Source organism: Lampetra planeri, chromosome 21 (genome assembly GCF_965212315.1).
Source record: "Lampetra planeri chromosome 21, kcLamPlan1.2.h2, whole genome shotgun sequence".
NCBI classification, from domain to species: domain Eukaryota; kingdom Metazoa; phylum Chordata; class Hyperoartia; order Petromyzontiformes; family Petromyzontidae; genus Lampetra; species Lampetra planeri.
In genome coordinates, this window is record NC_136127.1 from 1,281,528 (window position 1) to 1,303,332 (window position 21,805).

The 21,805-nt window shown below is 46.8% G+C and overlaps 2 protein-coding genes across 6 annotated transcripts in view; both read left to right on the forward strand.

The window, feature by feature from the left end:
* Positions 1 to 5,844, forward strand: part of PEX1 (peroxisomal biogenesis factor 1) — a 54,595-nt gene extending 48,751 nt beyond the window's left edge. Inside the window, exons 21-24 of one of the 2 annotated variants that reach the window (XM_078603701.1) lie at positions 125 to 358; positions 1,078 to 1,257; positions 1,974 to 2,104; positions 3,911 to 5,844. In XM_078603701.1, the coding sequence (XP_078459827.1) occupies positions 125 to 358; positions 1,078 to 1,257; positions 1,974 to 2,104; positions 3,911 to 3,992 (627 nt within the window). In that variant the 3' untranslated portion in view covers positions 3,993 to 5,844. The remainder of the gene's footprint in view (positions 1 to 124; positions 359 to 1,077; positions 1,258 to 1,973; positions 2,105 to 3,910) is intronic. The other variant, XM_078603702.1, reaches the window with a different exon arrangement.
* A 200-nt stretch (positions 5,845 to 6,044) lies between these two features.
* IFT88 (intraflagellar transport 88) overlaps positions 6,045 to 21,805 on the forward strand; it is a 95,059-nt gene continuing 79,298 nt past the window's right edge. Inside the window, exons 1-7 of one of the 4 annotated variants that reach the window (XM_078603707.1) lie at positions 6,045 to 6,146; positions 8,281 to 8,389; positions 14,319 to 14,381; positions 15,319 to 15,375; positions 16,208 to 16,264; positions 17,006 to 17,075; positions 17,621 to 17,690. In XM_078603707.1, the coding sequence (XP_078459833.1) occupies positions 8,288 to 8,389; positions 14,319 to 14,381; positions 15,319 to 15,375; positions 16,208 to 16,264; positions 17,006 to 17,075; positions 17,621 to 17,690 (419 nt within the window). In that variant the 5' untranslated portion in view covers positions 6,045 to 6,146; positions 8,281 to 8,287. The other 3 variants (XM_078603703.1, XM_078603704.1, XM_078603706.1) reach the window with 3 other exon arrangements.

Sequence of the window (21,805 nt, forward strand, 5' to 3'; positions counted from 1 at the left end):
ACGTATTCCAGCACACAGAAGCACGGGGTCTAGCTTCAAACTTAATGACGATGAAGATTATGATGCCGCTGCTGTTGTTTTGGAGTTCACCTGGCGGCTGGAATAATCTGAGTTGTTGCCGCAGCAGGAGGGCACGGCGGGGAGCGAGACGGACAGCCTCTCCTCCATGCTATTCCCCGCGACTAGCGGCGGCTCCGAAGAGTCGGGGCCCGAGTCGGGCCTGGAGCCGTCGCTCACCTCGCTGGATGCCTGTGAGCTGCTGCCCGCCGCAGAGGAGCCGTCCGTCCCCGACGTCTGGAGGCTTTACTTCGGCAGCTCCTACGAGTCCGAAATGGGCAACGGACTCTCCTCGGAGCTGGTGGGTAATGTTTTGCCTTCTCGTGAATGAATAATAACCGAGGTGTTTGGCGTCGTTGTTGACGCCGTCGTTCGTGCACATTGTGTCGTTTGCAATAACTAGGGAACCATTGCCGAGCTGGAAGGCAGCAGCCAGGCGGTTAGCAGGTGCTAGCTCAAGCTGTGCAATCTTCTGTGTATTAAAATGTGTTTAGCCAATTAATGAGTTTTGCCAATGAATGGGGCGCCGTGGTGGCGAGATGTTAAATACCTCACCTGGTACGCAGGAGGTCGTGGATTCGAAAACGACCCTGACGCCTGTATATTTGCAGTTTGCGTGTCTCTTTCCCCGTGGTCGCGTGGATTTTTCTCCGGGTCCTCCGGGTTTTCCCTCCACATTTTGAAATGTGCGTTTTTTTGTATTTGCTGCTCTACATTTCCACTTGATAAGCCACTTCATTGATTATATTATCATTTCTGTCCAGGTCACTTTTGAAAAAGAGCTACATAACTCAGTGGGCCTTGCCTGGTAAAATAAAAAGTTTAGTTTAGAGTGTTTATAAATCTTGAGAGGAAACTGGAGCACCTGGAGAAAACCCATGTATGCGAGGGGGCAACACTCTATCCCATGCAGAAGGGTCGAGATAAAATTAGTCCGCCTTCTGGTAAACCAGAGTATGGTGCCTCGATGCGCACGGGATAGGATTTTCATAATATTGTTGTGATCCACCGTTGACTCAGGCCACGCAGGAAGCATCCCTGAAGCAGCAGCTGCAGTGGGCGCTGGGCCAGTCGGTGCTGTACATGCCGTCCCTGCAGCAAGGCTTCTGTGAGCTGAGTCCAACGGAGACCGATTCCCGCCGTGCTGAGCTCTCTCTTATCGTCGAGAACGGACGCGCTGTCCACGGTGTGGACATAAAGGTGCGGTACGGCCACCCACATTCGTGTTTTTGCAATTTGAGCATAGTACCATGCGTCTTTTTTCTCTCTTTTTTGGCGGCAGGGGGTAACACGGTACCTCGCCTGGTATACAGGATGTCGTGGGTTCGATCCCGACCCTGACGCGTGCTGTATATTTGGAGTTGACATGTTCTCCCAGTAGTCACGTGGATTTTTCTCCAGGTTCTCTGGTTTTTCCCTCCACATAGAATCAACGTACTTTTAGTTTATTTGGCTGCTATAAATACTTCTACGTAATACGCCACTTGGTTGAGCTCTCATTTGTGGCCAGGTCGCTTATAAAAAAAAAGCTTTTAAAGCTCAGCGGGCCTTACACCTGATAAAATAAACAAATAGTTTAGTTAAACACACAGCAAGACGGTACCTGGGTTCGATTCCCGACAGGGGCGACCTTTCTGTGTTGAATTTGTGTGGACTCCCTCTGTTCTGCATGGGTTTCCTCGGGGTTCTCCGGTTTCCTGCCACAGCTGACAAAATCCTGTTTCGCCCAAACATCCCGATTCTGAAAAATTACCTGCAAATAACTCAACTGGGCTTACAGACAGCAATATCACCACCCCCTGCCGTAGAAACCTGGCAGAACCGTCCTGTGAGGCTTTCCTCGATAAATAAGCATAAATAAAACAAATACAAAATGTAATTAATGAGTATCCATGGATATATGTATGTGTGTTTAGAACGGTGAAACCCAAGCTGATAATGAGAAGACAATGAAGAGACTGCAGATCAAGCAATCACATCTGCTGGCTGCGTTGGCGAGCACATGTCCATCTATCTCCAGTGAAGACTGGGCAGTATTTAACAAGCTGTGAGTGGCCCTGCTCGCAGTGCTGCTGCTGCTGCCCTTCAACTAGCCGTGGTGGCGGAGTTGCAGCCATCACATCATGCGGCTCATGGTCGAGTGAGCGGCTCGCAATCGGAGGGTTGTGAGTTCGGATCCTGGTTGGGGGGGTTGACTCAGCCCATCATCCATCCAAGGTTGATAAAAACAGGACCCTGTGGGGTGGGCTGGTAGGACCGAACAATTGAATGGCTATAATAAAATGAAATGGCAAAAAATGGCCGCCAATAAGTGGATGCCCCGTGGCCCCGCCCTCCACCCCGCGTAACCCCGCCCCGGCCACCCGTGGCCCCGCCCCATCTCGGTGTCCCCGCCCCCAGCTCGTTGCCCCGCCCCTTACCGCCGTAACCCCGCCCCAACCCCGCGTAGCCCCGCCCTCCACCTCGTGCCCACGCCCCCTGCCGCCGTTGCCCCGCCCAGCCCCGCGTAGCCCCACCCCCTGCCGCTGTAGCCCCGCCCAATACACCCCGAGCAGGGGAGAGATTCCCAGGCCTGGCTCGGCTGGAGAGCCGCCGACGAGGGGGGGTAGGGAGTTGTTTTAATGTAAAAGCTTTAAATTTAAATGTCGCTATTAAAAAACATCAGGGAATGTAACATTGTTAAACATTAACTCCCTTTCACACACACGGGGGAACTATACGAAGGGAGAGCTTGAGGCCTAGTCTAGGCTTTAGGCCTAGCTGTAGGCCTTAGGCCGCCGTGAGTTAATTGTTAATATAAATGTTTTAATTATTTACGTAAAAGCTTTAAATGTGAATGTTGCTATTAAAAAACATCAGGGAATGTAACATTGTTAAACATTAACTCCCTTTCACACACACGGGGGAACTATACGAAGGGAGAGTTTGAGGCCTAGGTCTAGGCTTTAGGCCTAGCTGTAGGCCTTAGGCCACCGTGAGTTAATTGTTAATATAAATGTTTTAATTATTTACGTAAAAGCTTTAAATGTGAATGTTGCTATTAAAAAACATCAGGGAATGTAACATTGTTAAACATTAACTCCCTTTCACACACACGGGGGAACTATACGAAGGGAGAGCTTGAGGCCTAGGTCTAGGCTTTAGGCCTAGCTGTAGGCCTTAGGCCGCCGTGAGTTAATTGTTAATATAAATGTTTTAATTATTTATGTAAAAGCTTTAAATGTAAATGTTTCTATTTAAAAACATCAGGGAATGTAACATTGTTAAACATTAACTCCCTTTCACACACGCGGGGGTACGATACGAAGGGAGAGTTTCAGGCCTAGGTCTCGGTTTTTGTAGGGTCATACCAAGTGTTTGCAGTAGGGGGCGATGTTGCTACACGGACGGACAAACGGACGGACGATATAATCTATTGGTGGCTGGTCCACTTCGTTCCTACCAGTATAAGCTCCATATTTTAGGGAAGGCAACAGTGGCTGTTCTACAGATAAACTCGCCCCCGCCATAGGAATGTAGAATGTACACCACTGGCTTATGGCAGTAAATTGGAGACGAGCACTGCCTTATTGCTCATTTGAGCAGCAGGAAGTCATTTGGCTTTGATTTGATCGTGTGCCAGCACGCACTGTGGTGTATTTCGGTGTGTGTGGTGGTGCACTCCGTTGCGTGTGATGGTTTTTGTGTTGTTGTAACTTTCTGACCCGCCCCTACTGTACATCTGTGAAGAAGAGCTTGATAGCTCATCGGATTCTTCCAGGATAAACAAATATTCTGATTGTGACTTGTTTGGAGTCTATTGTGACACTCGTGCGACCTCATTCTCACGGGGTGCCTTCTCTTCTCATTGCAGATACAAAAACATCAGAGGCTGCCAAGAGAACAGTGAAGGCGACAGGACCCGTTCCCCTCTCCAAAGAGTCACCCTCGCTTAACCGACGATGCTACACACTCGAGCGGTTGCATTGACGGCGGTGTTGGCACACAAGGCAAAGCACCCGTTACGACAGCCATCACATTCTAAATTGAGAACTAATTTCTTTAGAGCCACTTCTCATTGCAGATACAAAAACATCAGAGGCTGCCAAGAGAACAGTGAAGGCGACAGGACCCGTTCCCCTCTCCAAAGAGTCACCCTCGCTTAACCGACGATGCTACACACTCGAGCGGTTGCATTGACGGCGGTGTTGGCACACAAGGCAAAGCACCCGTTACGACAGCCATCACATTCTAAATTGAGAACTAATTTCTTTAGAGCCACTTTTTGTGTTTAGTGTTGTTTTCCTTTCCCCGCACCTCTGATTAGCACGTTTGGCTACGTACGGTGCGAAAGAAGTTCAGCGTACATACGTATTAACACTGCCGGATAACAAAAATATCCTGACACGTAGGCCACGTAATGATCAACGTCGGATCTAATTGATTAATTTGGTTTTGAGAAATGTTCTTCCAACTCATCGTTGGCATGTCGTCTATCGCTTGACCACCACGTGACAAGTCCTTAGGCTGTGTCAGGTGGCGGAGGGTGCTGTGGTAGAAACTTGGCCAGATCATCACACAGTCCCAAATCCAATAATCAATTTTGAAAAATCTCTTGGCTGCTCTTGGCTTTTTATGAGCGCAGAGGGGAAAGCAGAACATTTCTAGTTGTAGTTTTGAAACTGTGCTTTACAAGGTGTTGAATACGTTTTGGATAATTGCTGACAGTTTTCTATAAAATGTGAAAACTATTGGAATTATAAATCTGTTGAATGTGACGTTTTTAATCGCACCCGCTAAAATGTGTGGGACTGATTTTGACTGTTATTGCAGTTAGCCTTATTGTAATCGATCATTGATAGGGATGTGATGCGTGGAGCTCTTTCAGCTATGATTGTGCCACTATTTAGCAGAATGACGGGTCTGTTAATATATCAGCGGTTTAAAATTGCTCTCGTGTTTAAAACAAAATTAATTCACAATGCTCACGTTTCCCTTGCAATCTGCTCAATAAGAGCCATTACTTGAAACGGTGCTACGAGGTAGTATTAATGACAACGTTCAAAACAAAACAGACAAGCTGGGAAGGCTGCCAGGCGGTGAGCCGGCACCAACAATTGCTCTGCACTTTTCTATTAAGATAATTTTCAGCCAACATGTGGTGTTCATTATACATGTGGCAGCAATATGGAGCATTTTGAGAAATCCCGCACATGTGAAGGGGCAACACCCTATTTCCATACACCTCTGACGAGCACGGTTGGCTACGTAGGGTGCGAAAGAAGTTCAGCATAAATGCATACAATGTGCAGATGATATCGGTGTGCACGTTGCTGTGCTGCATCTTGCTGGCGAGCCAGGGTGCTTGCACCTCGATACCCACGGGAAGGGAGCCGCCTCCACAGTGCTGCATTACAAGCCACGTGGCGAGCCAACACTGCCAGGCGGTGTTGAGGTGCTCTTGAGTTTCGCTGACAAAACTCTCACAACCCGAACTGCCTCGGTGACGAGCATATGAAAGATAATAGGATGTCCGTGCCACACAAGCATGTACGCCAATATAGCATGGGTTCTATGTAATGTTTTAAAATGTTCTTTTAAAGTTGAACTGCAAGGCCGGGTAATTATTTTGAGAATTGTAAATAGTAAAACTCTGATTTGTACATTGTATTTAGTAATTTTCAGACGATATGATGTATCTGATATATTATCATAAAACGCGTGTCTACAGATTTACATATAATTTAAACGTTTCGTTTACAATTCCATCTTCTCGAATGCACTGGTAATAAATTATTTTCAGTGATGGCTCATCTTCCACTCGTTTTATTATTGTACTGTTAATGTTAGCAGTGGATGCTTGTGCATCATTTGACTTGGAGGTAAAAACCTCGGATGTGGAGGTAAAACCTCTGATCTGAAAGTAAAAGCCGCAGACGTGGAGGTAAAACCTCTGATCTGAAAGTCAAATCCTCAGACGTGGAGGTAAAAACCTCTGATCTGGCGAGGGCGCTTCACGGCCCCCATTGCGGGCCCCGTCCCCATGGCGACGCGACGCGCGCGCGGGGCACGCCGGGAGCGCGGGGCCTGGGCGAGGTGAACGCGGCGCGGTGAGAGGCTCGAGAGCGTGAGACGCGGGGAGAGCGTGAGAGGCACGGCGTGAGAGCAGAGAGAGCGTGAGAGAGAGACGGGGAGCGTGAGACACGGGGAGAGAGAGACGGAGAGAGCGTGAGAGGCACGGCGTGAGAGCAGAGAGAGCGTGAGAGAGAGACGGGGAGCGTGAGACACGGGGAGAGAGAGACGGAGAGAGCGTGAGAGGCACGGCGTGAGAGCAGAGAGAGCGTGAGAGAGAGACGGGGAGCGTGAGACACGGGGAGAGAGAGACGGAGAGAGCGTGAGAGGCACGGCGTGAGAGCAGAGAGAGCGTGAGAGAGAGACGGGGAGCGTGAGACACGGGGAGAGAGAGACGGAGAGAGCGTGAGAGGCACGGCGTGAGAGCAGAGAGAGCGTGAGAGAGAGACGGGGAGCGTGAGACACGGGGAGAGAGAGACGGAGAGAGCGTGAGAGGCACGGCGTGAGAGCAGAGAGAGCGAGAGAGAGACGGGGAGCGTGAGACACGGGGAGAGAGAGACGGAGAGAGCGTGAGAGGCACGGCGTGAGAGCAGAGAGAGCGTGAGAGAGAGACGGGGAGCGTGAGACACGGGGAGAGAGAGACGGAGAGAGCGTGAGAGGCACGGCGTGAGAGCAGAGAGAGCGTGAGAGAGAGACGGGGAGCGTGAGACACGGGGAGAGAGAGACGGAGAGAGCGTGAGAGGCACGGCGTGAGAGCAGAGAGAGCGTGAGAGAGAGACGGGGAGCGTGAGACACGGGGAGAGAGAGACGGAGAGAGCGTGAGAGGCACGGCGTGAGAGCAGAGAGAGCGTGAGAGAGAGACGGGGAGCGTGAGACACGGGGAGAGAGAGACGGAGAGAGCGTGAGAGGCACGGCGTGAGAGCAGAGAGCGTGAGAGAGAGACGGGGAGCGTGAGACACGGGGAGAGAGAGACGGAGAGAGCGTGAGAGGCACGGCGTGAGAGCAGAGAGAGCGTGAGAGAGAGACGGGGAGCGTGAGACACGGGGAGAGAGAGACGGAGAGAGCGTGAGAGGCACGGCGTGAGACAGCGAGAGCGTGAGAGAGAGACGGAGAGCGTGAGAGAGAGTGCGTGAGACGGGGAGAGAGAGATAGTGTGTGAGAGAGAGGGAGAAAAATTAAGTGAGAGGGGAAGCGTGAGACGGGGAGAGTGGGAGAGAGTGAGAGATAATGCGTGAGAGCAGAGAGGGAGAGCGTGAGACCGACAGCGAGAGAGAACGTGTCTGAGTGAGATGTTGTAGAGTTCGGGAGTGGTTATGCGTGAGAATTCCAGGTGGCGGTTCAGGCTACATCCATGTAGATTGTCACATCTGTCTGGACTGTATTCTGTTTTTCTCGTAAGCTAATGACCTATCTTACAATTAAGATGTATCTTCGTATCCACATTGTGGCACTTCAAGCCGATCCAATCTCCAAGTACATTGGAGACGTAACGTGCATCCGGGTAGTAAGACTTGCTGTGTCCAATCTGAACGTTTTAGAATGATTCCTTATTAATACCACGACAGGTTACATCGACTCACCGAATCGATGCTGCCGAAATTTTGCATGCGCAGAAGATCTTGTGGTTGATGTGAAGTGTCGCTATTCCACTCTTACTTTTGTTACGTGGAGGGGACAGATAGGTAAAGGAGATGCATTGTCTGCTTATTTAACTTGTTAAGATGGAATGATAACAGCGGATATCCACGAAACTGACCATATACATGTGCTTAATATCAATTTGAAATAGAAGAATGCCAGCGAACCCAGTGGAAAGTGTAATAAATACCCAAACATTACGCCTCCTGGCTTTGCCATTCCTTGAAGACGCTGGTGCCTTCAGAACATCATCAGGCCGATGCGCACGTCTTCGTGCGTATAAAATTAAAGACGAACCACAGTCGTACGATTGTGGCCATGACATCCAAACTGCAGACCGTAGAGTAAACCATTGGGGTGTCTGGACCCCTTCAATGGGAGGAATGGGCAAAACTACACAAAGTCTCCGCTGAAGTCCTCTTGCGGCGAGCAGACCTCGGCATTGGTATTTAGCTCCCGCACGTATTGCCATACGCAAGAATATGAATTACAAAGAATTGGTAAATAACGTGAACTTTGAATTGCATGTTCCAGCTCAGGTATGGCGGGAATGCGAGGTGAGCACATCATGCTGGTGCCCGAGGAGGAAGAGGAGGACCTCTACTCAGGCTACAATGAGTACAACCCCACCTACGACATTGAGGTGCAGCATTGCAATATGTGCACAGTGGTGTGTGAGTGCGTGTTGTGGCGAGATGTTAACTTAGCTCGTCTGGAATGCAGGAGTTTGTGGGTTCGATCCCGTACCTGACGCCCGGATATTTGGAGTTTGCATGTCTCTCTCCCCGTGACCGTGTGGATTTTCTCCGGGTCCTCTGGTGTTTCCGTCTATATTTAGCTGCTATAAATTTCAACATGATAAGCAACTTTGTTGAACTCTACAGTACATGGTACTCTACAGTGAATGGTACTCCTTAAGGATCCTCTTCTTATTCTCTGCAATATTGATGTATCTGTTGTTGTTGCTGCTGCTGTGCTCACGCACCACGGATTCCCCTTGTAAAACAGTCGTGCAACTGGCTAATTGGGACCATCCGTGTAACAAATCAAATAAACTCAAACTTATGTTAGTGTGTGCAGTGTACAGTCCAAATGATCACAATTGCGGTATATGTACAGTACAGTACTGTAGTTATGTCCTGGGACACTGCAGTGGCGAGATGTTAACTCTCTCACTTGATATGCAGGAGGTCGTGGGTTCGATCCTGACCCTGACACCTGTATATTTGGAGTTTGCATGTCTCCCTATGGTCACGTGGATATTTTTCCGGGTCCTCCAGTATCCTGGAGTCTACAAATTGAGTTGCATTTGTGGTGATTGCTACATTGGAGAAACGAAACGTCATGTTTCTGATCGTGTCCGCGAGCACAAGTCAGATCTGAAACACGGCAGAACTGATTCTTCTGCCATTGCCGATCATTGCTACAACTCGGTGGGCTCTCATGAAATTGTCTTTTCCGAGACCAAGGTTCTCTGCAAACCTCCCGGCTACCATCAAAGGTTTGTACACGAAGCCATACAAATATACAAACACAGACATAATTTCAACCGTGATGATGGGTACAAACTTAGTAATCATTGGAAAGATGTTATCAACCACGCAAAAAAGACTTAATTACAATTTTTTGGACCATCTTACCTGACAGGCACTATTTTACTTTACTTTACCGAGTGTTAACATCCCCAGTTATTTTTTAACAGTACTCTCTTCATTGTTCAGCCAGCATTGGTATGAACATGGGCATTTTCGTTCTTTTGTCTATCATGTGTATCAGACCTCCCCTCCCCCTCTCTGTCCATTGTGTTGGCGTGTGCAGTAGTTTGTCGCTTGCGCACAATCGCTTCCACGCCGTCGCCCACCCTTTTGGCCCCGCCCCCCCTCCCTCCCGATACGTTCCATTCATTGGCTACCATATTCTGATGAGCTCCCCCTCCCTCTCCTCCCCCCTCAACTCGCTTTTAAGGGATTACATCTTGAATCATTGCCTCACTTGATGCAGCTAATCTGGCTGTGACGGTCCCACCTGATGACGGAGACTTGTGTTGCCTCCGAAACGTCGTGATTTTTATTTTTATTTTATTTTATTTTCATTAATTTTGATGTTTTACCTACGTGACTTTACCGAAAAAACCTAAGAATATGATTCCTTGCAGTCACGAAAGCTTCAAATCTAGAATTAACGCTGGGTATATCGAGTTTATACCACAAAGTCGTCGCCTGACAGAGTTGCGTGTCGAGGCCTAGTACCGTGCAGAGCCTCCGGCCTCGCCTAGATTGCCCACCCGGCTGAGGCTGGGTACTGGGGCCGTTACCCCCCCCCCCCCGCGCTACAATAATACTGTCTAATCGCTATAATTGTATTATCTACTAACCCTATAATAGTAATTGCACACATTGGGGTGGGGGGGGGAGTGAAGAGGACGTGAAACTTTGATGAATTTACCTCAGAGTCGCGTGTTAATGCGTGCGCATATTTTTAACGGGAATTAAAAATGGCGTTCACCCCGCAGCGAAGGCGTCGCTACCCGTTGCCAGGGGCAACCGCCGTGGTCCGCGCCGGTCGGCAATCGTAAATAAATAAGTAAAGCGTTAAATAAATAAAGAGAAATCGCACTACATCGATAATTGGTCCGATTTAAAGTTTAGAGACGAAAAATCGGAAATGCCTAAGTTTACCGCGGGGCCGGGGGCGTGCCCACCTGCAAAATTTAATCTCGCCGAACCCCACGGTCCGAGAGCTACATCCCCCGCAAGGGAGCGTACGCAGACGGACAGACAGACAGACAAAAAATGAATTATATAGGTTAGATTAACTCACGGCGGCATAAGGCCTACAGCTAGGCCTAAAGCCTAGACCTAGGCCTCAAGCTCTCCCTTCGTATAGTTCCCCCGTGTGTGTGAAAGGGAGTTACTGTTTAACAATGTTACATTCCCTGATGTTTTTTAATGGCAACATTTACATTTAAAGCTTTTACATAAATAATTAAAACATTTATATTAACAATTAACTCACGGCGGCCTAAGGCCTACAGCTAGGCCTAAAGCCTAGACCTAGGCCTCAAGCTCTCCCTTCGTATCGTACCCCCGCGTGTGTGAAAGGGAGTTAATGTTTAACAATGTTACATTCCCTGATGTTTTTAAATAGAAACATTTACATTTAAAGCTTTTACATAAATAATTAAAACATTTATATTAACAATTAACTCACGGCGGCCTAAGGCCTACAGCTAGGCCTAAAGCCTAGACCTAGGCCTCAAGCTCTCCCTTCGTATAGTTCCCCCGTGTGTGTGAAAGGGAGTTAATGTTTAACAATGTTACATTCCCTGATGTTTTTTAATAGAAACAATTAAATTTAAAGCTTTTACATTAAAACAACTCCCTACCCCCCCTCGTCGGCGGCTCTCCAGCCGAGCCAGGCCTGGGAATCTCTCCCCCACTCGGGGTGTATTGGGCGGGGCTACAGCGGCAGGGGGCGGGGCTACGCGGGGCTGGGCGGGGCAACGGCGGCAGGGGGCGTGGGCACGAGGTGGAGGGCGGGGCTACGCGGGGTTGGGGCGGGGTTACGGCGGTAAGGGGCGGGGCAACGAGCTGGGGGCGGGGACACCGAGATGAGGCGGGGCCACGGGTGGCCGGGGCGGGGTTACGCGGGTGGAGGGCGGGGCCACGGGGCATCCACTTATTGGCGGCCATTTTTTGCCATTTCATTTTATTATAGCCATTCAATTGTTCGGTCCTACCAGCCCAGCCCACAGGGTCCTGTTACTGGTAGGAACGAAGTGGACCAGACCACCAATAGATGAATGTGTCCGTCCGTCCGTCTGTGTAGCAACATCGCCCCCTACTGCAAACACTTGGCATGACCCTACAAAAACCGAGACCTATGCCTGAAACTCTCCCTTCGTATCGTACCCCCGCGTGTGTGAAAGCCAGTTAATGTTTAACAATGTTACATTCCCTGATGTTTTTAAATAGAAAAATTTACATTTAAAGCTTTTACATAAATAATTAAAACATTTATATTAACAATTAACTCAAGGCGGCCTAAGGCATACAGCTAGGCCTAAAGCCTAGACCTAGGCCTCAAGCTCTCCCTTCGTATAGTTCCCCCGTGTGTGTGAAAGGGAGTTTATGTTCAACAATGTTACATTCCCTGATGTTTATAAATAGAAACATTTACATTTAAAGCTTTTACATTAAAAACAACTCCCTACCCCCCCCTCGTCGGCGGCTCTCCAGCCGAGCCAGGCCTGGGAATCTCTCCCCCGCTCGGGGTGTATGGGGCGGGGCTACAGCGGCAGGGGGCGGGGCTACGCGTGGATGGGCGGGGGCAACGGCGGCAGGGGGCGTGGGCACGAGGTGGAGGGCGGGGCTACGCGGGGTTGGGGCGGGGTTACGGCGGTAAGGGGCTGGGCAACGAGCTGGGGGCAGGGACACCGAGATGGGGCGGGGCCACGGGTGGCCGGGGCGGGGTTACGCGGGTGGAGGGCGGGGCCACGGGGCATCCACTTATTTGCGGCCATTTTTTGCCATTTCATTTTATTATAGCCATTCAATTGTTCGGTCCTACCAGCCCACCCCACAGGGTCCTGTTCTTTTTTACGGCTCTAATTGTCGACGCTCAACTCACGTTGCCTGTAAATCACCACGGTCCCTGACGTCACGGCAAGCCTCGGGGAGCCACGCCGAGGGGCGGGGGATGTGGAAGGAGGGGAGGGGGGAAGGGGGCAGGGGGAGAGGCAGCTCGGACAGTACATTTCATCAAAGCGTGCTTTTAAAAAAAGTTTTTAAATATTTTATTACACGTTTTTATTTAACTCACTATGTCTGTTATCGTATACTCAAATCTTGTAACTCAAATTTAACCCACTTCCCAATGTTGTATCGACTGCAAACTTGGTATACTTATGTCATACTGATGACAATACTATATTCTATAATTAAAAATAACTCCAAATATATTATTTTTATGTCATGTTTTGCCTTGGGTCTAATTGTCCACGCTCAACTGACTTTAGCTGTACATCACCACGGCCCCTAACGTTATGGCAAACCTCGGGGCGACTTCCTGGAGTCGTGGAGTTCTGCCATTACCCGTACGGTACTTTTCATTAAAGCGTGTTTAAAAAAGTATTTTAAATATGACTTATTAGAGACGTAATTGTACATTTGGGCCTTGAGAAATATTTAGATTCATTGTGGTAATAGGATTGGAATTGGTGAGTAATATGTTATTGGAGTCGGCTGTAGATCCACCTTTTATAAGAGAATGAACAAAAGCAGTTTTCCATTTCTGGGGTACTGCGGTTTATTTGATCGATACATTTTACTTAAGAAATATTGATAAGAGATTAATAGATTGTCACCCACTGCGAGCAAACCAAAGGTAGTTTATTTGCCGAGTGTCTTGAGTGAGGCTAGTTGGTTTTGCACATCCAGCTCTGATAGTTTGGACATTAAAAGCTTGGGGTAGATCACCATTTCCATCTAGAAGTGGTGACGCTGGGATCATTCAGCTCATCAGAAACTAACGGCAGCACGTGGGTGAGTCAAGTCGCCTGTGTGAAAATTTTAGTATTGTCCCCTTGTGTGTCGGTTTTCTCTGGGTACTCGAAATTTCTACCACATTAAGGAAAGCGAGACTCGGAAAGGCTTTCCCGCGTACACAAATGCCATTGTTATTATTAATATTACCGATGTATTTCTTTATCAATATACAACATAAGTCTACAGATAATTGCAAGCAAATTACCAGGATCCATGCACCCATATGTGTCATGCAATCTTTCCTCATCATATGGCAACTCAATATACGTAATTTCTCGATAATGTGCAATACTGTAATAATGTGCAAAAAGAAACCATAAAGCAATTGCCTTGAATGTAAGTGCTGTGTGGTATTTTTCGTTTTGCAACTTATTTTGAGTATACAGTATTAATATTTAATAAAATCATCTATTTTTCATGAAATATGTGCATTGGGGCCGTAATTTTTTCAGAAAGAACTCATAAAATGGAAGTCGATGGGAAAATAGGTTTCGATATACAGATGGAGAATATTACAGGAACGTATCTGTTTGCCATTGAGAGGGATGCGTGGATTCTCTGGTGTCCCACGTGCAGCTGCGTTGCCCGTGTTTACAGAGCTAAGCTGTGGATCTTCAGCTACTGGTATCGTTGCTTTATTGATTACAAAGGGGCCACTGAAACTTATGAGGTTTTCGATGATAATACCTCTGCGTGTGAACACAATAACCTTCCGAGAGGTTAGGCAGAAGCATATGACGCTCTGTGCATGTGTTCATGAGCGTCAGTGCAGCTATTAGTGCACTGCACTACGAACCCGGCAAGCCAAGTTCGATTGTGACAATTATCTGAACCCGCCCTGGGCATCCCCTAGGTCGACTCAGCCTCAAATGAGTACCTGGTGCGGTGTGTAAACATCGCCGCTGGGGCGCTTGCCACCCACCCCCTCGTGTGCCGTGCCGGCCTTCATAGGTGCTGCTCGCTAACAGCACTTGCCCCAACATTATGTTAAGCCTACACGGGGGATCTTTGTCTTTGTGTGTCCAGGAGCTGGAGAACGACCCAGGCTTTCAGCAAGCCGTGAAAACAAGTCATGGCCGCAGGCCACCGGTGAGTCAGAACCACTCGTGCTGCACGTTGTATGATGTCGCCTGCGGTGGGAACACATTCACCTTGATGGATGCTTGCAGCTCTGCATTGTTTTCATTTGCATGCAACGAAAGTACTTTCAAGTGTAACAAGAGACCTACAAGAGGATTGGCAATAACAGTAAGGTCTTGATCTACGCGAGCCTAAGTGGGTAAAGGCGAGGAACAGAGCCGATAGTTTGAGAGCCGCAGCGAGCAGAGCGCACGTGGGATGCGGCCACAACGCGTGTAGCAGCCCCTTGGGTTTCGATGCATCATTAGATGAGTACACGGAGTCAAACCCCAGCTACCTGGTCCACCGCTAACCTGGAATTCGCACTCAGCCGATGTTGCAGAGGACGACGGGGATGCATGCCACCTAATATATTCTATTTTTACCATTTATATTAAAGCCTTCTCCAAGTATGACAATGTTTTCATGGCACAACACTGTTAAATGAAGGTGTCCGACAGTGTAAGCGAAGGTGATATGTCCCCCCCTCACTTAGTCTACTGTGTACATTTATCTTATAGCATTGATAATGATGTCAAGTCATTTAAGTCTGCTCATACCACAGCCAAATGGTTGCGTCAGTTTTGAACACTCATATACACACGTACTTATACAGGGTGTTTCAAAAAGATGGACCCGATTTGAAATCGCTATGTCTTTGAAATTGGGTCCATCTTTTTTAAACACCCTGTATATAGATGTACACATAAGTATACATGTGTATTATATGCCAGTCACACGTGTATTTCCCATGCACACAATGTAATTGAGCTGCCATTGTTCCCTGACGATCCCATTTCCTCATGACCTCATCCCTCCATGACACTGTTTACATGACTGTTAGCGCTATGCTAATGGAGCCAGTTGATATTAGTGGTGATCTAACTGTGTGTATCTGGTGCCGCAGATGACAGCCAAGATTCCAGGCACAGCATCAGTGAGAGCTCCCGGAACTGCCATGATGGTGAGGGCAAAGAGTGGACATTGATTAAACTGCAGATAAGATGTGGTGCCTCAGAGGTCAGAGTGCTGAGCTGGCACCTCTGGGATCCTCCGATCGAATCTGGGTGTCTGCCCGTAACTAAACTGCACTCTCAAATGTAGCCAGTTTATGGTCTCAACTCGGTTACCAATGACGACATGAAAACCATCCGATAAAATGTAGTTTTGTCTTTAATTTTCCTGAATAAGGACATTGATTTGACTATAGTGCAATGAGCATTTCTGTCTGTAGCAGGGCAGGTCGGGAAAGCTACATAAGATAAGAAAGTGCTGTCCCATAGCGTGGATAAGACATCACTTGATATTTCAGAAGCACTTGATTAATAGCACCTTCCTTGGTTCATTCCATAACACAGGGTGATGCACTGCTCTGTGAGATTCATGGAAAAAATGTATACTTAAAATAATATAATACTGGAGATTTGTCTTTGTAATGAGTGACTGTTGGTGGTACCCGTTTGAAAGTGCATTTATTCGGAATTATAATAAAATCTGTATAGGCCACAAGTTAGAAATTAATTTTTTAAAGGTGTAGCTGCCTTTAAAATGTCTAAATCTTGCTTCTGTGGCCTGTTTTTATATATATTGAACGTATCTGTTGCACTTTATTGAATTCTATACATTTCATAAACCATGATGAAATATGTCTAACATTTTTTAAGTAGAATGTGTGAACCTTGACCAGTTTAAAATGTGTTCTGCTGTGTTCTGTAACCCACTTTAAACATTCTCATTATGAACAAATAGGATACGTCCTAGCTTTGTGAATATTTTTTTTTCTCTTGTGTGTGAAGATGAGAAATCGTCTGGTTTCATCCATAGGAGGACGACCCATTACTGGGGCTGTGCAGGTAACCACAGACACTGAAGCGCACACACACACATTAAACACACAGACGTTGTGAGGTTGCTGGGTGTTTCAAGAGGCTTATGCTCTGTGTTAAGAGCATTGATCAAGCACCATCATGAGCCCATGGTACAAATAATTCAAAGCTCCGACCTACTTTGTGCAAACGTTTGAAGTGTGGTGAATTTGATGGTTTCTCCATGGTCACCAATTACCCCACAAAAAAACATCTTAACAATCTGGATTTCAGCTTGATTGTTCAAGTGCATGTTATTAGGGGCGCTGCGGTGGCGAGATGTTAACTCCCTCGCATGGTATACAGGAAGTCGTAGGTTTGATCCCGACCCTGACGTCTATATATTTGGAGTTTGCATTTTCTCCCCGTGGTCGCGTGGATTTTTCTCAGGGTCCTCCGGTTTTTCCCTCCACATTTAGAAAAATGCGTTAAGAGTATTTGGCAGCCAGTATTTGGCTGCTATAAATTTCCACTTTATAAGCCACTTTGTTAAGCTATGATTTGCGGCCAGGTTGCTTCTGAAAAAGAGCTATATATCTCAGTGCGCCTTACATGGTCAAATAAAAATTGTTTAGTTTCGTTTATTAGTCCATCACTGTGCAGGATAAGTTCGCGGATCATTCTTATATCACTACGTGCTGTGTTACTCCCAAGCTGGTGAGCTGCAAGGTGGTGAGGAGGTGGTAGTGGCACATTCGATGGATCTGTGACCCGTGTGCCTGTGTGCAGGACGGTAGCCCCGGAGCCCGACCCTTGACAGCTGTACGAGCTGCTGGGTACAGCTCCATGGGCTCGAGAGGTAACTCGCTCCACCACAGTTATTTTCTGCTACCCTCTCACTTTGAGATGTATTCCCTCTGCTAGCATTGCTCGTTTTAGGTGGTACAGGAAGCTGTGTCTATCTTTTATTTGGATGGCATCGTGTTAAAAGTAGCTTTAATTTCTGTTACGTGTGAATTAAAAATGATATACACAGGATTTTGATGGGTGTTTCCAAAATGGTCAGCATTTTTTTTTTTAAAGGTGTGTTTACATTTCAGACTAAAATGAATGGCAGAAGATGTAGGTGTTTTTCATTAATAACTTATGTGGTTGATCTAGCAGACAGACATCAGCTCGTCCACTTGCGCTCCATTTGTAACAAACATACTCCTGAACGTCACCTGTTTGGCTGACAGCTTTGGTACTCGAAAGGTTGATCCTGAACGGATTCGGTGTTTGCTGATGAGCAGGTTAATGCGCATCAACTGAGTTACTTTGAAACATCTGTAAAGTAACACCGATGTGATGTGTGTGAGTCTACGTGTGAGATATGAGTTGCACGTATTATTATGTTTTGGTCAGGCGCTGCATTTGACCCAATGGGCCAGTCCCGAGGACCAGCACCTCCACTGGAGACAAAAGGAGAGGACACGTGAGTTTGTGTGGCAAGTGACCTGTGCACGCATGACGTGCAGTGGTTGGCTGTAACTATGTGTATTTGTTTTAATATCTGATTATTAAATGTCTACAGCTACTGTAATTATACGTTCTATGTTATGCCCCTTCGATAGAAACACATTTGGTCACAGTTGGCTTAGATGGTCAAACCATTGCTTCTTTTCTGCAACATCAGACTTTATTTCAGCTCGTAAGGCCCTTTGAGCTCAGCAGCTCTGTTACAAGGACAACTACAGCTCAAGACCGTCGGCAGTGGCAGCAGTTATGGACATTGCGGGGTGGGAATGTGTAAAATAACCAAAGCTAAAACAACAAATCTATATATATAAAAGTCAAACATTGTGTGTGGGTTTGTGGCAGGTTTGTGTGTGGGTTTGTGTGTGGTCGCGCGCTTGGCTCTCCAATGGTGGGGTTTTCGTAAATAAAAATCGCCAGGTACCACGCCGTAAGCCCCGCGGTGAGCAAGCGCTATTCCTTTTTCACATCCGTCAACTTTAAATTAGTTTAATTAGCGATTTAGTGTGATTTTTGTGCGCTATCTCTTTATTTATTTATGACACATGCACGACCATACCAACTCACGAGCCTTTGGTGGGGGGGACGGCCCATGCCAAGTCGCACACCTTTGGTGGGAGTGAGGGGGACATTTTATTTGCGTAAAAAATGCTATAACAATGCACTAAACGCTCAGATAAATTCTTCACTGTGTGATGTCCCCCTCACCCCGATGCGTGCAGTTATTACAACTATACAGTTGCTAGATGCTAGGCCATAGATATTACTGCAGAGCGGCCGGGGAGATCGTGGCTGGTGGGTGGGGGGGTCAGGGGTAGCACATTTTTAAGAGTAGTTTTGAATTATTTTTAAGACCCGGGCAACGCCGGGTACTTCCCGCTAGTTATTTATATATGAAACCCATGCCAAAACGTATTTAAAACAAGATAATCAGCAATGTATGTATGTTGCACTTCTTTCGCACCGTACGTAGCCAGCAGTGATAATTGGAGGTACGGGAGAAGGACAAAAAACTAAACACACAAAGCAGTTCTTAAGAAATTAGTTCTGAATCTATATGATTTAAAAGCGCATCGCTCCAGTGGCTTCCTAATATCGGAAGGAAGAACATTCCAGATGGCTGCAGAAACGCATCTAAAAACGCACGATGCAGTGACTGTCTTTGTTCTTAAACACAAATCAAAAACAGTTTAAAAAAATTAGCATCACATAACACGTGCCTCAGACAACAATGAAGTTAGTTATAGCATTCGCAATAGCGGCAGATGTAATCCTGCAGCATGGCCTTAAAACATGAGATTAAGAAGGTAAATGTTGAATATTAAGATTGGTAATGAGGACAGGTTTAATTAATGTGTTGCCATACCCAATGAGCCATGCTTATTTGGTCTCGTTTTTCATGCTTAAAAAGCCTGATAATACAGCATTATTTTTTACTCTTTCATTGAATAATGGGACAATATTTTATATTGAAACGCTGTGTTTTATATATGAAATTGATGAGTTGTCACATGTTGTAGCGTTTTACACCTGCAGTTCTGTATTATCTAATTGGCTCACTTTGCTGACAAACAAGGTTTGTTGAATAATGTATGGCTTCTGTTTTAGATGGCTGAGTACAGTATTCCCAAAGGTGTTGGATTGCCCAGAGTATCTTTGCGATGGGTAACTGCTTTTATCTATGGTCATAGAAGCAGCTCATATGGTAATAAGAGTTTGAAATATCTTTATAGCGCAGGGCTTGATGATGCAACATATAACAGGCAATGGAAGCTGCAGGCCCGCTGGCTACTTTGTGGAACTTACACTCTGCATGGTAGTTTCAAAAGCTGCTGGCAGCAAAGGCGTGTATCACAAAAAATAGTCAATCTGGCATTGCGGAGTGCATATACTGCACGCACTTTCCTCCCAACACCACTGCTGGAGAGGTATTAACTGTTAAGTAGTAATCAATAAGACTATATTTATTCATGTTTTTATTGTCAGGAATTAACACTTTTATATTTTTACTTTAGAGTATCATGTATTTCTTTACCATAGCAAGCATATGTTGCTCATGGCTCATGCGTTAATTTATACCCATATATGCACATATCCACGTGTGTTAACGTGTGTGTGGTGTGTGTTTATATTAATGTGTGTGTGAATGTGGGTGCATATTAATGTGCGTGTGGGTATGTGTGGGTGCACCTGGCCTGGCACAGGCGCCACGGTGACGTCACTTAGTGGCGAATGGCAGGTATTGGTATTAGTATTGGTGTGAGTGCATATATGGGGAGCGTTGGCGCCATTGGTTAGACCACTGCGCTACAAACCTAGCTACCTGAGTTTGATTCCTGCTCATGACCAACACCAGTGGCGATTATCTGAACTCGTCCTATGCCTCCCCGAGGTCGACTCAGCCTCAAATGAGTACCTGGTGTGGTGTGTATTCAACATCTCCACTGGGGAGACAAAGGCAGTAGGGCATGGTGCGGGCCACCCACTCCCTCCTGTACCGTGCCGGCCTTTATAGGTGCTCGCTAACAGGACTGGTCCCAATAGTCTGTGAAGGCTCGAAGGGGGGATCTTTCTCTTTGTGTAAGCACCCACGCAAAAATGTGTGTGTGGGTGCTTACAAATGTGTGTGGGTGCATATGTGTGTGTGTGGGGGTGTGTATGAATGTGTGTGAGGAGCGATAGTGTAGTGGTAAGCACGCTGCATTATGGACTTGGCGACCCGGGTTCGATTCCCGCTCACGGCCAACACCAGTGACGGTTATCCTTTATTGGGCCTCCCCTAGGTTGACTTAGCTTCAAATGAGTACCTGGTGTGGTGTGTAAATATCGTCGCTGGGGATACAAATGTGGCCGGGCATGCTGTACCGTGCCACCCATCCCCTCGTGTGCCCAAAAGTCTGTTAAGTTTATCTAGGGGATCTTTGTCTTTATATTAATGTCTGTGTGTGTCACTGCATTTGAATCTGTCGGACCAATTTTCTGTTCACCTTGGGGTGCGAAAGGGATGTTCTCTGGCCCCAACACCATGTTGTTCGAGAAGCTTTCCGTGCATGTGCAGTGAGGGAAAAAGTATTTGATCCCCTGCTGATTTTGTACGTTTGCCTACTGTCAAACGCCAAATAGATGATACCTTTTGCAAGGAATCAAGTCTGCATGAACCACACCGAGTAATCTTGATTTTAAGCGTTCATGACTGCAGGGATCCATACTCTTTGGTTCTATCGGTAAAGTCACGTGGGTAGAAAGAACCAAAGACCACACGGAGTACTTGTGGTGAACATGCAAATAAAACATACTCTTGTAATACAGTGAGGGAAAAAAAGTATTTGATCCCCTGCTGATTTTGTACGTTTGCCCACTGACAAAGAAATGATCAGTCTATAATTTTAATGGTAGGTTTATTTGAACAGTGAGAGACAGAATAACAACAACAAAATCCAGAAAAACGCATATCAAAAATGTTATAAATTGATTTGCATTTTAATGAGGGAAATAAGTATTTGACCCCCTATCAATCAGAAAGATTTCTGGTGTCTTTTATACAGGTAAGAGTGTGCTCCTAATCTCAGCTTGTTACCTGTATAAAAGACACCTGTTCACAGAAGCAATCAATCAGATTTCAAACTCTCCACCATGGCCAAGACCAAATAGCTCTCCAAGGATGTCAGGGACAAGATTGTAGACCTTCACAAGGCTGGAATGGGCTACAAGACCATCGCCAAGCAGCTTGGTGAGAAGGTGACAACAGTTGGTGCGATTATTCGCAAATGGAAGAAACACAAAATAACTGTCAATCTCCCTCGGCCTGGGGCTCCATGCAATATCTCACCTCGTGGAGTTGCAATGATCATGAGAACGGTGAGGAATCAGCCCAGAACTACATGGGAGGATCTTGTCAATGATCTCAAGGCAGCTGGGACTATAGTCACCAAGAAAACAGTTGGTAGCACACTACGCTGTGAAGGACTGAAATCCTGCAGCGCCCGCAAGGTCGCCCTGCTCAAGAAAGCACATATACATGCCCGTCTGAAGTTTGCCAATGAACATCTGAATGATTCAGAGGACAACTGGGTG